The 21731-nt window shown below is 42.0% G+C and overlaps 1 protein-coding gene across 1 annotated transcript in view; it reads left to right on the forward strand.

The window, feature by feature from the left end:
• The first annotated feature begins 2398 nt into the window (after window positions 1-2398).
• The window catches only part of DNER (delta/notch like EGF repeat containing), a 112684-nt gene continuing 93351 nt past the window's right edge, over window positions 2399-21731 (forward strand). Inside the window, exon 1 of the mRNA XM_028731156.2 lies at window positions 2399-2810. Coding sequence (XP_028586989.2) covers window positions 2544-2810 — 267 coding nt within the window. The 5' untranslated portion in view covers window positions 2399-2543. The remainder of the gene's footprint in view (window positions 2811-21731) is intronic.

Genomic DNA, 21731 nt, shown 5'->3' on the forward strand with positions numbered 1-21731 from the left:
TACTTGTTAAGTGTTTAATTGCATTGCTTTTTATACTCTGTAAGCTGCCCTGGGACCTTCTGGTGAAGGGCAGGCAAAGAACAAAATAAATACTACTACTACTACTATTATTACTAATAATAATATGAACTGTAAGGCCAGTAGAGGGAGTCAGTGTGGCACCAAGTGAAAACTCGGCATACAAGGACTGGAAGACTTTGAGAAGTACTGTAATGGAAAAATGCATTGCCCTTCACATCAACTTGATTAGACTAGACTGTGATTAGTCTAGTAACAAATTCAATCTGAGCAATCAGTTTGGCTTAATTCAGGCAACACTTTCAGTTGCCGTCACACACAATACTGGGAAGTTGCTATTTTATATAAGAGCTGGCAATATGAAGCTGCCTTAGATCACTGCACTCAGTATTGTCTAACCAGTAGTGGTTCACCAGAATTTCAGGCAGAGGTCTTGACCAGCACCTGCTACCTAATTATTTAGGCTACAGATTAAATCTGGGGCCTTCTGCGTTGCCAGGCAGGTGCTCTACCATTGAGCTACAGCTCCTCCCTATAAATACTTAAATGCTCATTACATTTTGCAGAGGGCTGACCTCTCTTCCATGCCACCTACCATATGTCAACTACTCCAGTGCTCGCCATCTATTTCCATCACCCACTTACTGCCAGTTTCTCCATCCTGCTGAGCAGAGGCCAATATTTGATCTGGAGAAACAGCGCCAGCCCTCCTTTCACAGTGGCAGAATGAATGCTGGCTGGGGAGGTCGCCAACTCTCCTCCTGCCTAAGTTCCCCTCCCCATCACCACTGCAGATGTTGTTTCCACAAGCAAAGCAGCAGTTCTGGGTACATGCTAGCTTATGTAGGTTTGTTCTTGCACCAGGTTTAGTGCAAAATGATACATGTGTGCATTTGTGCTTTTGCTGGCTCAGTAGGGCTAATGGGGCACTGCCCCACCAATCACAGGATAACCCACCACCTCTACCTGTGAGGCAGCAGAAATGTATGGCCCCAGAAATGGAGTTGCCATTGCGCCCACTTCTGAAGCCACTTCCTGAAGAGGGTGGGATGCAAACTGCTATCACTACCCAATTCCTTCTCTATTCAAAGATGGATGTTTTCCTTGGGTGGGAGGGGAGAGGAAACAATGCGTTGCCTATGTTTGGCTACCCTACTGGTGCAACTCAACTGATGTCCAGCTTCATTTTATTTTGACTTGTTTCGAGAGTGACAAGGAGACATAGTGTTGGCAGCTGGCGATTACGCAGATAACAAGTGGGTCAAAACAATGGCGTGCAGAATGCATTCGCATCGGGGTTCCAGCCGGCCACACTCGTTTTCAAGATACTCCAGTTTTCAACCAGCAATAATCGTGCCTCGAATTAACTTCATTACCCCTTTCATCCCCCACAACAGTCAGCATTCTGTTCACTGAGCATAACTAATCTTCTGCAATCTGTTTGGGGGTCCATCTCCACTCCCCCAGAGGGAGATTATTATGTACTTCTGCAAATCACTGAGGTTCCCCAAACCCCGCAACAACTTTCCTTTCAAAGGGGTATGGACGTATGGTGTCGACTTTTTAGCTACAGGACGATCCACAGTCTGAGAACTGAAGTGTGGTACGTTTTCTTTCTTAAACCCTGACTGATTGAGAATGAGAACCAGTCACACCTTTTCAAATTCACTGGGGACAAGGACACCATATTCCGTGAGGCATAAAGCCCGCTGCTGTTAAGGGACAGGGAAACGTCCACGCGTGTGTGTTTGCGTGTTTCACGGCAGCTTTAGGATGGGCTGCAACTCAGAATCAGGCGCCGGATGTCCTCAGGAAGAAGCCTCCGGGCGCCCCCTTTCCTGCCTCTTCTCTAGGCGAACTAGCAAGTTCCTTCGTGCGCCAACCTCAAGCCCACGAGGCCCACAGAGCTCCTCGCACTTTCGACGAAAGAGGCACCGCAGCCAAGGACAGCCAGAAGGAATGGAGCCTGCCTTGCAAATCACACTCTCGTACTCATGGAGAGGAGTTGTTGTTGTTGTTCATTATTCTGCTCTCCCTCCACTGAGCTCAAAACAGCTTACATGCGTTTCCCCCGTTCCCGCCCTACCCCATCGTCACAACCACCCTGTGAGGTGGACTCTGGCTCCAAGGTCACCCAACAAGCAGGCTGAGGATTTGAATCCTGCCCAGCTGGCCCTTGTCGTCCTATTACCCCTCAGTGGCCTAATGGCGCCCAGGAGGTGAACTCTCCCACCAAGGACCCAGCTTGCCCGTGGGCGCGCGCGCGCGTCCCCGCCCTGCGCCCCTCTTAGCGCCAGTGCGCTCTTGGCGGCGCGACGCTCGGCGGGAGCGCCCTCTTCCGGCTGCCGGCGCCGCCGCTTCTCCATGCCGGCCACTCCCTCCCCAGTCTCCGCCCGCGCGTTGCCAGAGCCGGGCAGCAGCTGAGGCGTCTCCTGCGCCTCGACTTCTTCTCGCCGGGAGCGGGAGAACCGAGAGCCGGGCTCTCTTCTCGCCTTCGCCCCGGGAGCCCCCCGGGAGCCGCCACCATGCTCCGCGCCGCCCCGCTCCTCCTGCTGCTCCTCAGCCTGGCCCAGCGCCGCGCCTGTCTCGCCGGGCCGACCGCCGCCGCCGCCGCGCCCCTCGACAGCCCCGCCGACCCCTGCCTCAGCCAGCCCTGCCGGAACAACGGCACCTGCTCCTCGGCGCTGGCCAAGCTGCCCGCCGTGCCTCACCGCCTGCCGCTGCTTTTCCTCTCGCCTCAGCCTGCCTATAGCTGCGCCTGCCCGCCGGGGGTCACCGGCAGCGACTGCCAGGTAAGCCCGGCGCCGAGACGTGCCTTGCTGGCCGCCCGTCCGAGCCCTTTGGAAGCGCCCTGCCTGGCGAGCCTCCGGCTGCCATGTCTCCTTATCCCCCTCGCGATCTTGCCTGCTCTTTCCGCCCGTCTCGTCTCTCGCCCTCCCTTCTCCCACCCGTTTCCCTGGGTTTCCATCTGCTTGTGGATTCGCCGGATCCCCTCCTCCTCCCCTCTTATCTCTGTGCAATTTCCCCTCTTGGCACTCGCTGGAGGAGAGATCTCCCTCTCTCCCTCTCCCATCTGATTCGCGCAGTCACGTCTGGTTGCCTTATTAAGCCCCTCCATGCAGATCTCCTCCCTGACCTCCCAATTTCCATGTCGGTTTGGCGTTTAAACAACTGCTTCGATGCCCCGGGCCGTTTCTCCCCAGCCCTCTCTAGTAGCGAGAGGGGTCCTCGGGCATCTTGTCTGCGCGCACACGGGCAGACCAGACGGCTGGGGCTCCGTGCGCCTCTTCGTCACTGCGGATGCGGGTGGCGGCGCCGGGAACGAGGGCAAAATGCTCGAAGGCTCACGACGAAGGGCATGATGGGCACCTTGAGGAGGTGCGCCCCCCATGGCTTTCGCGTGTAGGTTATTAGGCTCGCTAAAGCTGAACTTGGTTTTCCCCTTCATTGATGGATGGGTTTTTGTGGTTGTCACAATCGTAGGTCTCCTTGGGTGAACCTTTCAAGCATTCTGCTAACTGTTGGTTGACTTAAACCAGAGCGATGTTTCTGCTGTGCTCAAGGTTAAATCTGAATATTTTAGTGTTGCTTTCTCTCGCCCGCCCCCCCTTCTTTTGGAGAACAATTTCGGTACTTTTATTTACAGATCCTGCCCCTGTGCTTAATATACTAGTGGGTTTTTTTTGCCACTATTGTCAAGATCAGGGTTTGTTCTTAGACTTCAAGTCATTTTGTGGTTTGACTACGTAATGGGTTGGTAAAATATAACTTGAGCAGCTGTGTTTTTTAAAAAATCATTTTCTTATTTATGAAGAATACAATGAAGGCTGAAAACTGCTTTGAAAGGATTTACTAATAATCCCCATTTGCTCTGGTTTTTATTTTTTATTTTTAATATACAGCTTTTAATCTTTTCCACTTTGGTGGGGGGAAAAGATTATTACTACGCTGACTTAAAAATAGTGTACTTGCATCCCTTCCATGGGGGGAGAAAAGAAAAGAAAATGTCAGTTTGGTTTGGTTTCATTGGATACAATCGGTGGAAGCTTCAGTCCTGTTCATTCTTACTTGGAAAGACTCACTGAGCTCTGTTTAAAACATGCTTGGACTATTATGGAGAGGGCAGATTTTTCTGCATTTTTTTCTTTTTCATTTTAGGATGAACGGTAGAAGGGTCTGTGACCTTTCTTTTCTTTTCTTTTTCCAGAGGGGTAGCTGTTGCAGTAAAAAGATCAAGAGTGTCTTGTGACACCATAAAAACCAACTAATTTATTATGTTACATGCTTCTGTGTGAACTACCTTCAACTTCATCTGATACATGAAGGATTATCCTGAGTCAGGTGCCATGAGACTCGTTCTCCTTTATTTATTTATTTATATTGTTAAAAGAAACACACCAGCACCAAAGCTGTAGCATCCGTGGATGCAGGGAGGACGAAAGCGTTGGAGATTTAAAACAAACAACCCCCTGCAACGCAGATATTGCTTATTGAACTTATTAGGGAATAATTCTTGAGAGAGACTGAAAGAAAGTTATGCGTTTTGTTTTAGAGAGCATCTCTTGCCTCCTTTCAGCCATGCGAGTCCACCACATTGTGTCAAATCAATTAGATTTAAGTGAATTAACTGGAATATTGTTTTTTTAAAATCTAACTTAGCAGTCTCATTAACAAGAGTTTGACTGTTCACAGTGTGTCTTGTGTGCTAGTAGAAATATTGAGACCAGTGTGGTTGGTGCTGCCTGCTGATGGCTATATACTGTAATATGTGTGACACAGATAAATTGTTCTTCTAAATGTCAGAACAGCCTAATGCTGATTTGCAAAGGCCTGGAGCACGGCTGGCCCAAAACATTTCGGCACTGGAGGTGAACTGGGAAGAAGGGATGAGAATGGGGTGGGAATCAAAGCAACCTTACCTGACAGTTGAAGTGGGGATCAAAGTCCATCACTGCGGGGAAAGGGGCCTGCCCTGAATCATGCCAGGTGGGTGCAGAGCCCAAGAGACTCCAGAGGGCATCCTCTAGTGTTGGGAAAAGACCAGCAGTGCCTGCTATTCACCAAGAGCTCTCTAGAGGTTTCATTGCACAGCAGCCTCTTGGTGAATAGAAGGTACTGCTGATGGTCTCTCCCTGGAGACAAGCAGCGTCTCCTATTAGCCAAGAGGCCACTGTAGAGGCAGTATTGTGGAGCTGCCATGGGGAAGCAGATCTGGCCTCCAAGGATTGTGCTGTAGTCCTTGCCCCATTGTGGAGGCGGTAGCTGTGGGTGATTCATTTCTTGGAGGCCTGATCTGTTGCCCCGGTGGATCCTGCCACCTGAGGCAGTTACCTCGCTTTGCCTTGTGGGTGGGCTCTTCCTGGCCTGGAGAAAGAGGCATTGCTTTCAGGAATGTCTGTAAGGGGCCAGAAAGGATTTCCAGGTTAATAAAGTCACGAGTGCTTATGAATCTGAGTTAAGCATAAACATATATTGGAATCTTCCCATTGAAACCAGAGACCCTAATCAATGGATTGCAGCAGCTAGTCAGTTGGTGGCCGTAGGTATGGATGCATTTCCCCACTTGCTTCCAAAGATGCATGTAGCCTGGTCAGCAGCGCTTGGCTAAACATCACCATGCAGATGGAACATGGTATTCAGATGCTCACCTATTTCAACAGCATAAGTAATGCTTTTGCCTGTCAATCTCTCTTAAATGCTTTTAACTTTGGCTGTATAGGGTCCAATAAGTTGTTATGGTGTGTGTGTGTGTGTGTGTGTGTGTGTGTAGAAACATATCAGACAGCTTTTGTTTGCTCAGGCTAAGTTTGTCCATAACAAGTAAGATGTAAATCCATGATTCAGTCATCAGGATAGTTTACTTTTGAAGATATTGGTGGGACAGCAGAAATAATGACAAATTTTTATTTAGAAGAAGATGGAAACTCCAATATAGGAATTACAACCACATTGCAATAGTTAGATGGCATCTCTAGGACAGATAAATGCTTAAATGCACATCTCTCTCGTCCCACCCCAATATCTGTAATAGTATCACAAGAATTGTATCTGATTGCAGTTTACTTTTTGGGAACTGGGGTCCAGAGTAAGAGGCAATTTCATCTAAAAATTTGGTAGCTAAAGCTAAACACTCTGCAGTAGGATTGTTAAAATAGCCACAGTGTATTAACTTTAAGAATTTTGGATGCATTTTACAGCACTGTTGGAAGGAGAAACAAGAACAATGCATTCAGTATATATACATTTTTAATAAAGATTTTTATTGGTTTTCAACAAATTATAATCACAACACAAAGTTCTTCTTTGCACCTCCCCACTCCTTTCTGGGACAGATGATAAATTTATCATGTCTTGCCATAACCGTGTTTGTGAACTCTGTGGAAGCCAGTTGCTGGAATGAATGTTTCAACAAAGTCATCCGCATCATGTGTGCTGTTCCAAGGTGTGCACACTTTTTGTCAGTTTTTCTGATATAGCAATTGTCCATACAGTCCGTCTCCATCATGTGATTTGTAGATGTTCAAGTCCTTTCCAATTCTGTGTGCCATGTTGGGAGTCATTCTGCCACTGAAAGAAAAGTAGTAAGTTCCTTGTATTGTAAATTGAACTGGTCTTCTTTGAATATTGCCGGTAAACCCAGACTTGGATTACAGTGTACCGTTCTTAAACTGAGGTAAAGTTCTCAAACCGGGACACTTCTTCCGGTTTTGCGGAGTTTGTAAGCCAAATTGTTTTTAAACCAGACTGTTCTTAAACTGAGGTACCACTGTATAAGTTTAAACTCCAGTGCAATTATTTACACATATTTCCCTCAGGAGGAATGCTTTTAAAAAACTGCTGCTGTGCAGTTGAGATGAGCAGCCTTAGTGTAAAGGCTGTAACCTGGAGGGAAAAGGTTGTGCTTGAATTGGCCCTAAATGACCCAAAAAAGCAATTATTATATACAGCAGCCAGGCAGCTGCGCATGGAAGCCTTCCTGAGACCAGCCTTTCCAACTCATGGTGTATAGGACAGCAGTCTTAATGTGTTGAGTTGGGTGACCATGGCCAAATTAAAATGAGTTGCTTTTTCCTATTTCTGATTTCTTGAAATAATATGATTAAAAAAATAATCATTCTGTTGCGGTTCGTTTCAAACCCATCACTGAAACTTTCAGATTCATTTTCATGTAGCTGATTTATCAGTTGTGTTTTGATTTTATGCATAGAAATAGGCTGTGCAATTAATTGACATCTTCAGCTTTGTTTTGCTGAATGCTTAAACCCTCTCTGCCTTCTGTGGCTTGGCATTGGTACAGACACTGAGGAACTTGCCTCCTGTTCTGTTTCAGAAATAATGAATTCCTGGAACGGCTTTCTGTGTCACCAGCACTTGTCTTTAAGGCTGCAGTCCTCCAACCACTTACTCCATGCCACTGTATCTTGGCAATAATATTTCAAGTTAATAGATTTGAGTACTACCATGTATTACCATTCTTATGCCCCGCCGCAAAATGTGGCAGCCCCTGTTTCTTGTTTCATTAACTTCTATGTGCCATGTCCAACTGACAGATGGTATGCCATTTCTTTGTAGTGGAATGTGTGTTCTGCCTTGCGCTGTTTGTGAATAAGACTCATATACTACAGATGTACTTTTTTAAAAAAAGTTTTACTTTGCCAACCATTTGCCAAGATTACAACCAAAACACAGCACTCCAGGTTCAAATTCAAATTCTTTCTCCTGTTAGAACTGAAACATTGGTTATCTCTCATGTTGTCAGTAACGTGCTAAGTATTCAGCTGTGGTTGCCTTCCCATGGAATGCATTTCTGTTGGCAGTATGGATCTTCTTTCCTTCCCTCCCACACAGGCCCCTGTGCACCTGGGAGAAGCATTCATGAGAAGAATGGGAAGTCCCATTGTGGAAGTCTGCTTGGACGATGCTTGAGGTCTCCCAATGTACTTAATGCACTGTATATTTAATTCAGGCTTGTTTTATTCTCATTGCCACCCATCATGTGTTCTTCTGCTTTCGGGTTTTGATCCTTTCTGACTCCTGCTTTCAAGTGCTCGCATTTCCTCATAGGAACATAAGTCCATCTAGCTCAGCATTGTCTATCCTGAATAGCAGTGGCTTCCCAGGGTTTCAGAAGGGGACTATCTGGAGATGCTGGAGACTGAAGCTGGGACCTTCTGCATACAATGTAGATGGTCTACCACTGAGCTATGGCCCTTCCCCTTCTTGACCATCAATACTTTCTTTTTATTCTATGTTCCACATTTTCTTTTTTTTTAATATACATTTTTATTAGTTTTTACATATATTTTCCAAACATCTCATCTCATCTTATACAACATTTTGGCCTGAGATTTCCACCAACCGCGTCTAATGATTTTCAAACCTCATCTCTTAATCTTACATTTGTTATCTTAACTATTACTTTTAATAATCCATAACTTAAAATCCATTCTCATGAATCTTTTCTGCAATATTTCATATAGTTCTCCTTACAAAACATCTCGTAGTCCTACAAGCGTAGTCAATTGGTTACAATTGTCTTTCAAATAACTCATATATTTACTCCAATCTTTCAAGAATTTCTAGTCCCGCTGGTTTCGAATTCTCCCTGTCATCTTATCCTGCGTAGTCCATCAATTTCATCTGCCATTCCTCTTTTGTTGGTAGTTTTTTCTGCTTCCATTTCTGTGCCAATAATACTCTTGCTGCAGTTGTCACATTTAAAAACAGTTTTTATATTGTCTTTTAATGTCAGTGCCTACAATACCAAGTAAAAATGCTTCTGGTTTCTTTTTTTATTTTTTATAAATGTATATTTCAACATCTTTTTCATCTCATTATAAATCATTTCCCAGAAGCCTTTCACTTTCTTACATTCCCACCACAGATGATCAAAAGTGCCTTCCTTTTCCTTACATTTCCAATATTTATTACTTATTTTATACATTTTAGCTAATTTTACTGCTGTAGTATACCATCTATACATCATTTTCATTACATGCAGTAAATTTTGTTCCTTCTTTCCATAATTTCTCCCAGTCTTTTAGCTGTATATTATAACCAGAGTCTTTGGCTCAATGTATCATAACCGACTTAGCCTCTTCATCTTTCAGATGCCATTCTAACAGCAATTTATACATTTTTCACAATGTTTTAAATTTGTTATTTAATATTTCCATTTCAAATTTTGACTTAGTGTAACCAAATCCATTTTTCTTTAAATCTTCTTTAACCATTTCATGAATTTGGCAGTAGTGCAACCAATCATTTACATATTCTTTTACCTCTTCATAAGGTTTAATTTTCCAATTATTTCCCTCTTCTTTTACTAACTTTTCATATGTGGCCCAATTTTTACTCATATTTATCTTTTGTACACTCATAGCTTCCAAAGGTTACAACCACTATATTTCATATAGAGATCTTCGGAATATGTGGTTTCCAAATCCTTTATGCACTTTTGTTTTGTCATACCATAAATATGCGTGCCAACCAAACCTATTATCAAATCCTTGTTCCACCTTTTCTGTCAGTATCCTTTAACTCACCAACTCATAGGAACATGTTCTGTTTACAGTCATCCTCCCTCCTCTCTGTGTGTTCCATTCATATGCAATACTCTGCCTTCTGCCACATGGATGGCTTTATATTTGGGAGACTTCATTCCCAGGGGCTGAACACAGGCCTCTCTATGCTGCCCCTTGGGATGTGCCCCTCCACCGGCCACAGCTTCTCACTGCCTATGCTCCATGCCTTGCTTTTGCTTGGCTGGAATGTGTTCCTGAACTGGGATAATTCCTCTTGCTTGCTTGGATGGAAATTCGTGTGTGTGTATATATATAGAAACTAACAGACTTGGTGGAGATGGCAAAATTAACATGTTTAATCAGAGAAAAGTCATTGTTAACATTTGTTAAAGACTGGAAACCTCTCATAGATTTTTCTGTGTGAAGAAGAAAATGAAATAAAGGTATCTGGATTTGAGGATTAAAGATAATAAAGTGGCTTTGTTGGGTGTTGGATTGGATGAAGTGAATATTGTTTTTATATAGCAGACCGATGAAGAAAAGGAAGTTCTTTACTTTCTGAATATTTTTTCTATCTTTCTCTTTTAACTTCTTTTCTACTCTCTCTCTCTCTCTCTCTCTCTCTCTCTCGGTTTGGTTAAAAATGGGAAACGATATTAAGTTTTGTATTTTTCTCTATAAACCTTGATAAAATTAATTTGTTTAAAAAGAAACCTCTGACCTCTTTCACATTGCTGCACCCACTTTCGCTTTTGGTTACACCCATGTTTTGTATCTGGTCCTCCCATCACTGGTATGTGGCCCTTTGAACATCAGCCGAAAGGGAATGCAGCCTTCGGACTGAAAAGGTTTTTCAAGTGTTCGTTTAAAATCAGTGGTGTCCAAACTTTTTTCAAAGAGGGCCAGATTTGATGAAGTGAAGGGCCGAGAGGGCCGACCAAAGTTGTTGAGGTTTTGTAGGATTTTACCCCAGAAAGTAAACTGCCAACAGGGGCCAGATTTGGCCCCCGAAACAACCTTTAGACATGCCTGGTTTAAATGAACACTGAAGACACAACTCTTTTTTCCTCAATGTTTCCCTCTTATCTCCTCCTCTATTTCTGTACCCTTTGTTACACCTTCCTAATTTCTGTCACCTTCACACTTTGAGCAGAGTATTTTATGTAAAATGTTTAGTTTTTTAAAAATTAAAAAATAGCTCTTGGTGGTTGTTTTTTTAAAAAAAGAAGTAGTAGTACTGTATAAATCATCACATACTTTCCCCCTTCTATGGTTCGGTATTGCATCTAGAGATGATTTCTGATAGTGGAGTACTGTTTTCATTATAAACCCTAATTTAATTTTTGGATGATAATGGGCTTCATTTCTATTTGTACTTCAAGGTCAGATTGTATTCAAATATTTACACTCTTGGGCTATTCATGTAGAAACTTCTGCAGACTAATGTTCAAAACCCCTAATAATTTAATCTTATATGAGAGAGAGAGAGAGTATTTCTGGATTGCTCATGCTTTTCTATATATTGTTGGACACATCACACTCCTACCAGTTGAGAATAGGAAGGATTTAATTTCCTGTACTGACAGACGGGTTGTAATCTAGGGGGCTGCTCATTTAACTCCATGGCGCCAGCTTTTAAAATAATTTGCAATGCAGTACAAACAGCTGCTGCCAGTGGAAGAGTCAGAATACCCACTTTGCATATCTTAGCCCTTATGTATGACTGAAAAGAATCTCATGGCTTAAGAAATTTGACTACATTCCTGAACTTTGATGGCCCAACTCTCACTTTATCTTCCTCTGCTGAAAGACCATAGATTTATTCGAGCTGAAATGGGACCTCTTTTGTTGTTCAGTATCCAGCAGGTATTTCCTCATTGGTCTGTTGCATTACTGAGACCTAAACTTAGTGGTGAAAAGCCAAAATAATTCTTCTTCTTCTTCTTCTTCTTCTTCTTCTTCTTCTTCTTCTTCTTCTTCTTCAATGGCGATAACTCATAGCCGAGTAAGATTGTCTTCCATGAACACAGTTTTAACAATGAGTCCTTAAGTGACTGGAGGCCAATTCTGGATCCACATGTCCTTCCACAGTGGGGACATAGGTTTCTGGGTGGGAGTTGACCACGGTGAGGGTTTGTCAAGCATGCCTTCCTCTTAGCATGTTTCCAAAATAACATAAACTTAAACCTCATGGCTTTTATTCAGTGGCTTTCATGTGAATCAAGCAGAACTACCAGCCAGCCAGTAGGGTCCAAACTGAACTGTAGCCAGGCCTGTGTGAAAATGGAGTGGAGACCAGCTTCAAAATGCAGAATAGCATTCAAAACACATGCCAGTACAGAGAAAAATTATCTAAGGAATTTGTGTGTTCAGACCCAGAGACCTCCCCCCTAAATAAACACACATTTGACTCAAATTTTAGTTTTGTTTTTTGCCGGAATTTATGCCACAACTTTATTGATTACAGAAAAGTGAGTGGTTGCATAGGCTCTGGTTCGACTAGCTCCCTGAACCCTTGCAGGTAGCGCTGACCCAGGGCACCAGCATAGGTCAGCCAGATTTAACCCAGCGACGAGGGACCTACCAATTGGGTGTTGTGGCTGTCCAATATACCCACCCACAACCAGGAGGTCAGTCTTCAGGTCTCACCGCAATATGTGCCCTCTTTAGGGAGGACATGATTTAGATTAGATTACACAACTTCTAGTGGGCTTAAATGGCATCAACCTAGATTTGAATTTTGTAAAACAATTGAGCTAAAATAATTGATCTTAAAAACTTCAGGCACACAGGTCTAAAACTTTGATCTTTTGCTTGGAAAAGGCACATTAAAGTTGCTTTACATAGTTTCCCCCCCCCCCAATTATTAGTGTATCCAAAGTGTTGTGTAACACATGGATAGGAGACATGCTTCAAATAAAGTACTCTGAAATGCTAGACACGTGTGCCATCATAATGATTTGTGATTGTGATCTGCCAGATTGCAATTTTGATGAAAGGCTACTGGGTTTGTCACACTGTAGCAGTACATTGATCACACGCTTCCAAAGCACTCATTGTCTAGTGGTGCCAAGCTTAACAATTAGGTTTAAAATGTGATTCTGATACAGTACATTTACCAGTTCCAGCCCAACTTAGATTTAAGAAGAAACACTGTAACTGTTGTGAAAGAAATGTAATACAATTTTAAAGTAACCTTCACTTTGGTTTTTCCCTCTTGGGAGCTCATTATATCAGGCGTGCCCGGCATAAACTCAGCTCCCTTAATTCTATTTATTAGTTTACATACTGTTTATTAAACTTATTAGTTGCTTGTCACCTAAAGGTGTGCATGCAACTTATATCAGAGAAAAAGATATGCAGATACATTGTATCATGGGGGAGGGGGGAAGCCAGGACGAAGAAATCATCTAATATGTTAATATTCCATACAATGTCTCGGGAAAACAAAAAGAGCACACCAGTTCCATAAACAGTAATAAGAAAAACGTTAGCAATAAAAACAAATACAACAATTCTCCCACTCACTAACTAGCAGATAAACAAAAATGCAGTGCCTCTCCCTAGCACTCAGACCATTCACATTGACCACCTGACCCAAAGGTATGGTGTCAAGACCGGCCGCTGCAAATCAGTGGTGGATGGTGGTTCTACGGTCCTCCAGGAATGCTCTGACATCTCTCTTCGCCCTTCAGCGGGGAGCAGCAGCAAAAGCAGAGCAGTAAGATGGTGACAAAAGTTTTACCTGCTCTGCAGTTGCATCTACTCAGTGCCATTAAGTTCACAATGTGGCTTACTCCCAGGTAGGTATGTAGGAACTGTCAGCATTGTTCTTTAGATATTTTAGTGCAGCTTTCCCCAATCTGGTGCCCTCCAGTTGTTTTGGACCACAGCCATTATGACTAATAATTGGGGATGATGGGAGTTATAGTCCAAAACATCTGGAAGGCATCAGGATGGTGAAGTAGACACTTTTCAGTCTTGTGGAACTATGGTTATATTTTAGTATTGCCTTTCATCTCTGGATAATATTGAATTTCTGTGAATTGTAGCAGTGGCATTTGCTTCAAACTCATTCAATTTTTGTTCAGATTTGTTATCTTACTCATTATTTATAGTTGTCTCTGTTCAGGAAGACCTTTTCTGTCATTGAAAGATGGAATTTCCCCCCCTGTGCCTGATTAAATTTTAAATGCACCATTTAGAGGGGACAAATGTAACAACTTCTTTGTTTAAATAAAATCACCATCTGATAGCACTGTCGATATCATTCCCTCCCATTTCCATCCTTTGTCAAGGTGTGTTAATAGCTAATGGAAAGCTGTGCCCCAAATATGTACTTTCTTAGATTCCTACCCCACCTAGCTTGCAAGACTTAAAACAAAGAGTTAAAAAAATAGGTTATAAAAACACATTATTTTAAGCACAAAAACTGTTACAATTTCCCAAAAACACTTTGAACCGAACCATGGGTACCAAAAGTCAAAGCAGAGTGATTTTATTTTGCTCCCAAAGGATTATTGGGCTTGAAGAGGTAGTGAAGAGAAGGTAGTGAAGAGAAGGAAATTTCAGCAATGAGGTACAGCCATCAGGATTACCTCCCCTAGCAGCAGCGCTTCTTCCTCAGGTATTGAGTTTATTTGAGTGGATGCACCCACATGGTATGGATTAGGACAAACTTTCAGTTGGCTTTAGAGATCAAAACATGGCTTGGGTGAGAAGCAATGTCTTTTGGATGTAATGCTCCAAACCTATTACAGCCCTGCCAGTCAAAACTGAGTTGTGCTGGGAATAACATAAGAAGAGCCTGTTGAATCAAAGGCCCAACTTGCCCCAGCCTCCTTTTCCCACAATGCCTAAGCAGATGCCTGTGGGAAAGCCACAAGCAGCACCTGAGCACAAGAGCACTCAACCCACCTGTGGTTTCCAGCAGCTGGTATTCAGAAACATTGCTGCATCCATTGGCAGAGTCAAAGCATAGCCATCATAGCTAGTAGCCATTGATAGCTTTGTTCTCCCATGAATGTGTCTAATCCTCTTTTAAAGACATCCAGATTGGTGGCCATCACTGCCTCTTGTTCCACAGATTAACTATGAGCTGTGTTAAGAAGGACTTCGAAAAATCCGTCCTGAATCTTTGAGCATTCAGCTTCATTGGATATCCATGCTGTTCTAGTATGATGAGAGAGAGAGAAAATGTGTCTTTAGCTCCTTTCTCAATGCCATGCAGAATTCTATAAGCTTACATCATGTCCTCTCTTCCTCGCCTTTTCTCCAACTGAAGAGTCTCAAACGCCGCAACCTCCATCCCCTTGATCATGGATTTGTATAACTATGGTATCGGCAGTTTTATTTTCAATTTCTTTCCAAATGATCCCTTGCAGGGAATTGGCCTTTTTCACAGCAGCTGCACACCGGGTCAATAGATTCACTGAGCTATCTACTGAAGCCCCAAGGTCTTGTTCCTGGTCAGTCACCTCCCATTAAGACTACATGGGCCCTGAGATGCATCACTTTACACTTGGCTCAGATACAGATTAAATGTAGACACCTCTCCATTTTTAAGCAAAGTGTTTGAAGTGATATAAAAGGATTGCCAGTTAACCTGCCACAATCACGGAAGGCGGCCACTCACAATTAGTCTGTGACAAGGATGGAAGAATATAATTAATCAGTATTTTTACATATACCCCTGAGGTTCAAAAACCTGTATTCTTATTAGAAAGCTTACCATTAAATTAACTTGGATTGAGAAAAAAATATTCAGATAAGAGCAGCACCTCTTTATACGTGCTGCCCCCTAACAATTATACTCATAAATGATATCAAAAGAATGAATTTGTGGCCATTCATTAGCTGGACAAGAGTCACTAAGGGCTCTTGAGGTTTTTTCCTATTTGATTTTGTAACGGTCACCATTGCTTAATAAATTCTACAAGGGTTGCATGGTAGTTACATATCTATGAAGCAGATATGGTAAACGTGAGAAAGCAATAATTAACGGTATAGAAAATATAATGCTTTTTTTGTACTAAGGTAAATAGACTGTATCTTAATGATTAGATAGAATTTGCCAGGCATAACAGATTTATCTAGACAAAGAAGGTTAAAGAATGGTTGTTTTTGTGGGCAGGGGGAACAAAGAGAATAGAGCTGAAATAGGGGGCATTATTCCATATATATATGGATTGATTCATGTTGGATTGAACCCTGTTCTGGAGGGTATCCTATACTCAGGAGTGGAAAATAAGCTTCTGCAATGTGAAACAGGAGAGAAATCAGAAAAGCTATACAATTGAAAGTTTCACAGGAAGATGTCAGAAGAGGAAGTGAAATGACCAACAAATGGTCCTTCCTACAATGGAAGGACTAATTTCTGCATACTTCAGTTTAATTTTAAAGTGCAACAGAAAGATTTAAGCATTGTTCTGACAGCTCAGTAAACCTGTCTTTGCTTTGAAGCAACAATTGTAAATGTAGTGTATATTTGAAATGATAAATTTGTATTTATATGAGTCAGTATTATACTGCCTAATCGCTTTAAATGAAGTCCTTTCTATATATAAAAAAATGTAGGGAAAGAGGTGGACCAAAGGTGGGTTGTGAGGAGTACAGAGAAATATGCAAGATCATAAGAGTAACCTATAGAGGGGATGCAAATTATGCAGTTTGCTGTAAGAATGCAGCAAATAATGGTAGACTGACTAGTCCATAATGGTAGATGAGATTAAGTGGACCTGAAATGCAATGAATTAATAATAGCGTAACTTCTTTGTCTAGCCTATAAATCCATCTGTCAAGATGTTTAAAGCTGAAAGGTTAGTAAAAATAAACTCGGCTGAAGCTCAGGTTATACTTTTAATTTCATGTGTCTGTCCTTTTGTCATGTTACTGCTATTCTCTGGAACTCACTGCTTCCTGAAACATCTGCACCTCTTCCTTGAAAACTAAATGACATTTGAAAATGTACCACCTTCTTATCTCTCTTCTGTCATTTCTCCTTCCACCCATTTCCTTTTATGTCTCCCCTTTCCTTTTCAAGAGTGTAAGGTTGCGGACGGGTTTGTTCTTTAATTAGTATTAAATGCTAAGCTTTTGGAGAAACATTATTATTATCCATGCTTAAAATTTTAATTAGTAATTTAAGCATGCATGCATGCATGCACAAGTATCTTATACACATCTGATTCTTATTAAATAATATTTTCATTACAAAAATGAATTAAGCACATGTTCAAACCATAAGCCAATCACTTCTTATAGTAGTTTTTATGAGAAAGCATCCTTATTTGTTTTTCTTTAAGAAACACAGAGGCCAAGTTCCCTTAGGCCCAGATTACAGATGCCACACCGCCCTCCCTCTTTTGGACTGGAGGAATAAGAGTTTTCTAAGGGTAGGCACCAGGTTGCAAGTGGAACACAGAGCAGAGTTTAAAGGAATGTAGGGAGCTGTCTATGGTGCTGAAATAGTGCTGGGGTTCTGTACTGTGAAGGAGGGAGCCACTTCTAACAGAGAATAGTTATGTACACTCCAGCGTGGGTTTGAAGAAGAGTGCAGAGCTTAGTACTAAAACTGTAAGCATTTAGAAAGGTTTGAAAGAGGAGGAATCCCACCAGCAGCTGAAACAGTGGCTCGTACTTTTGAGAAGTGTGTATGAGGAGTATAGAAGGAAGAGGGGACTTAAACTGCTTAAAGAAGAGGAAGTTTAATTTGCAAGAAGTAATGTTCTACTTGGGAAGAAGGAAGTGTTTTGAAGTAGTTGGAGCTTGTGTGTTCCAGTATATCAAGATGTTATAGTTCTTGTTTTTGGATTGTAATTTCAAATGTGGTCCTAGCAATATGAAGCCTCTTGGACAACCCTAGTATTGTTGACTTCTTACCCAAAGAGAGTGCTTGTGCTTTCAGTAAGATGTGTATGAGATATTTCTTCAATTTCTGCCGCATTATGATGGGAAATACTTCTTTATTTATTCTGGCTCCTAGGCTGCTATAGGCACATATGCCCCTTTGGGTCAGGAGCAGGCAAATTGTAATCAACCCAGAGGTCTGAAAAACATTTCTGGTGGGCGAGAAGGAATTTTTGCACATTCCCCAATGTAGCAGAAGTAGAATCTTCCCCAAAAAGGAAATTGCGACACAAGGCATTGAGTTCAAAAGTGAACACCCCCCCCCCCATAATATTAAAAAAGCTTATTGCAAAAATATTGTATATACCAGTTGGGAACTTTACCTGAATGGTAATCTTATGAAAACATAGTAAATGCATGTGCAGATATTTCCCACCCAACTCCTGCAAAGCAATATCAGGAGAAATGACAAACAGGCCAACTAGGATATGTATGCCCTGGATTTCTGAATCCCTCATTATGATAAACATGGCATACATTCATCCACTTGAGTCATCTTGATGTCCTAATCTCCACGTACCGTATCCTCCATCTGTTGCTCCTAGTACTGACTCCTGCAGAGTGACATTCTGTACACTACAGGAAATGGGGAAAAAAATATCAAAAGTCAGTAGCCAGTTGGGGAGCAGGTCTTACTGAAAAATACTTATTGACCCCTAGGACGATGATCAGTGACATTGAAGGTCCCTGAGAAGGATTAGCAGGGATTAGTACTGTAAATGTTTAGAGCTCTGTAAATGAGATTGCAACTGGTTCTCAGGGAGAAATAGAATCCAATTTGTGCTTTGTGATGAGTTCACTTCTCAGTGCTAATATGGGTACAGGTCATTGTAAACCTATGCCCATCATTCTGTTCAGCAAATGGGATTCAGTATCAATAGTAAATAGATCTGCAGAGTAAGTTGGACATTTTATGCGATTATTTTTCTAAAGAGATGTGCATATAAGGGGAGAGGGGGCGAGAAACAGTTTTGTAAAGCAGACTCTTCAAAAGTCCACTTGGAGTTATGTTGCCTGAAAATTGGATGATGCTAGTTATGTAGTCACTGGAATGGACACATCTTTTAAAGATGGTCATCTACCTGAGGCTTAATTTACAGCCCCCCACATGAGCTATTGATAGAGGAAAATATAAGGATGGCATTTAAGATATGTGGGTTTTGACAGAGGGAGGCAGAGCAGTAGAACTCTGTGTGATCACCATGTAGACTGTTGGAAAACCATGGGATTTGATGAGGCTTTCAATGGGGAGACTGCCGACTGCCAATAATACGACTAAGCTCCACCCTTTAGACCAGGCTCCATTCAGCTGGGAAAAGGCTGGAGGGAGGGAGGAGTTTTCTGCTAGCAGCAGCAAAAGCAAGCACATGTTTTGGAAGAGCTGTGGTGTCTTGCTTGGTCAGCCAGCGTTGCCCATATAACTATCGGTGGGGTACAAAGCACCCTTGAATGTGCTCCATATATGCAAATTCTACTCTTTCCATACTGCTGTCCTACACAGTTCAGCTTGTTGTTTGCTCGCTTTTAATAATTTATTGCATCTCAAACTAAGCTTTGTATATGTGGTCTCTAATTTGTAAATAAAATATGCAATGAAGATGGTTGTTGCATTGGAGAGGGAAACTATTATTTGGCTGTTCATGAATTTTAATAAGCAAGTTGCCCCTTAAGAATTGGGCAGCACTGTTAATCCTTCCACAAATACGCTATCATCCTTTCCTGCAGTATATGTAATTTTGAAAACAGAATATTTCTTTCCTTGTCTCAGATGGATCAATGTGGCAATAAAGTGTAATGAAAACAATTGGGTTTCTCTGTACTATTCCCTCTTTACATTTTTTTCTATTGCACTTGACAAATGAATAATAGATACCTTGCATTGTTGTCTTTATATGTTTCTTTGGGGAAATTACTAGTGTTAGCTAGCTTCATGGCTGAAAGCTTCTTTGATTTCTTTTTTCTTTTTGTTTTTTTAAGTAGGGAATGATATTTTTTATAGTGGTTACAGACCAACAATGGCCAAACTTTCAATGTTAAGAGACCTGTGCCTTCAATAAATGCAGAACAGGGAATTTCAGTAGGTACAGCGTTTCATGTCAGTGTTGTCAGGATTTTGAAAAGAGTTTTCCTAACTTCCTCTACAGTTAGAGCCTTCACGGTGCAATGGTGGTGAAGTAGGATTTCTACGTGGCTATTACTGGCACATAGTATTCATAATCATGTGCACCAACCTGCTTCAGCCAGCTTCACTGAGAGTTTTGCACCATTTGTGCTCCAGTCATCACCCAACTTCTTTTATTGCCTGAAGCTCACTGGGAAACCAATGTGAATTCTAGTCTCTATATCAATGGAGAGAGAACTTAGGAACAATCCTATTTATGTCCTTTTCATAGAACCATAGTATTGTAGAATTGGAAGGGACTACAGGGACCATCTAGTCAAACCCCCAGCAATGCCGGAATGTTTTGCCCAATGTGGGGCTCTAACCCACAAGCCTGCGATTAAGAGTCTCATGCTGTAGGGAGACCAGGGCCGCTATAGCAGCTATACCATCTGTAAAATAGCACAGATCATTCAGAAATCCATCAGGGCAGACTATTGCGATAGCCCCCACACTCCTACAAAGAGAAATACCACCCAGTTAAAATCTTACCGGAAAATGATCAACCATTGTTACGGAACTATGGAACCATTGCCACAACACTCCATTCAAAAACCAGATCAATTGTGTGCCCTGCAACAGCTATGTATCAGGCCAGTGATGTACTGAGGCAGTCCCATGGTTGTCACCGAGACCAGATTCAGTGTGTTTAAGTCTCCCATTAAAATTGTTTTGGGCGTCCTCCAGCCCCACATTAAGGAACAGCCCAGGCAAAGAGGCTGTTGGGTAATGGGGTAATGGGGTGGGCAGTGTGCAGCACACACAGGATCCCTGTTCTGCCTCTATAACCCAGCCACACCATTGGAACAAGATCATGAACGTTTTTACTTATCTGTGTAACTACAAATACGTTAGTCATCATGTGATGGCATGGAAGACAAGGCACACTCTTCCAGTTAACAAAAACTTATTTGCCTGGTTCATGTAGCAACATTCCTTGCTCTGAACATTCCTTGTTCAAACAACCTATTCTTGGGTGTGGGGATCCATCTACTGGCCCTGCTTCAGGCCTCCACATGTTCATAACTTTTGGAGTTGTATCCACTGGCTCCATCTTGCACCATCCCATAATCAGGCTTTGTTCAGAAGTTGCAGTGAACGTGTTAAGGACTAGGATTTGTCTCCTCTTAGGCGTATTCATTGTTGTCTGAAAACTGCTTCTGTTATAGATTTTCTAAAAGCAGAACACTTAAAAATGAAGTTTTGAAATGTTTCTCACCATAAAATACTTTGAAGTGCTGGCATTATTTGTTGTGCATTGTTATTTAGTGCTAGGCTATGGTTGTTGATCAGGACACTGGCTCTGCAAGCTATATATGGTTAAGATTTTTACTTGAACTAACAAGTTGAATGAGAACAGTATTGCTTTTATTTAAGTAGATCTCCTTTGGCATTTGTAGAGCAGGAAACAATGAGGAAGTCAAGTAAATAGGTTTAAAAGCCCCCACAATTGTCTGTGACACAAACAGTATAATTAAAGTAGTTGGGTGCAGTTAACTAGAGGTGACAGTCTCCAGGTTTTGCAAATACGCTGAAGTTAATGTGAATTGAGCAGAGAAAGCATTTGTGCACATCTACATTAAGACACTGAAAGCTTGCAAACTGACAGTGTATATTGATGAATCAGTATACATTGCCTCCAAGTGAAGTTGGCAAATGTGATACATACAATGGTTTGGGTGCGTTGCTTGATCAGTATGTATTGTCTCCAGTCAGAGATGATGCATATGACCGAGTGACATTCGAAATTCCGGTCTTATACAGTAAATTTGTACGCATTCTTCATGCTATCTTACACAATCACCACCGTTTATGCACTATCTTCATTCAACACACAGCAGCCATACAGCTTGCATTGCAGCTGGATCCCAAAGAAGAATGATTAATTTACCACGGGCCCCTTCATTGCTAGGAATTCCTATTGAATTCCCGTGTTTAATTGATTTTTCTTTTTTACACAGGAGGCTTTCAAGATCTGGCATCTAGCTAAAATGCTGCAAAAGGCATTAGTCAGTTTTGAATGAAGGGCAACAACCTCCCTCCTTTTCTTGATTTTCCTCTTTTTTGGCACGCACAAGAACCTTGATGTCTCTGAACAGAGCCTATTAATTAATTGCTGG

Source organism: Podarcis muralis, chromosome 6, assembly GCF_964188315.1.
Source record: "Podarcis muralis chromosome 6, rPodMur119.hap1.1, whole genome shotgun sequence".
Classification (NCBI taxonomy): domain Eukaryota; kingdom Metazoa; phylum Chordata; class Lepidosauria; order Squamata; family Lacertidae; genus Podarcis; species Podarcis muralis.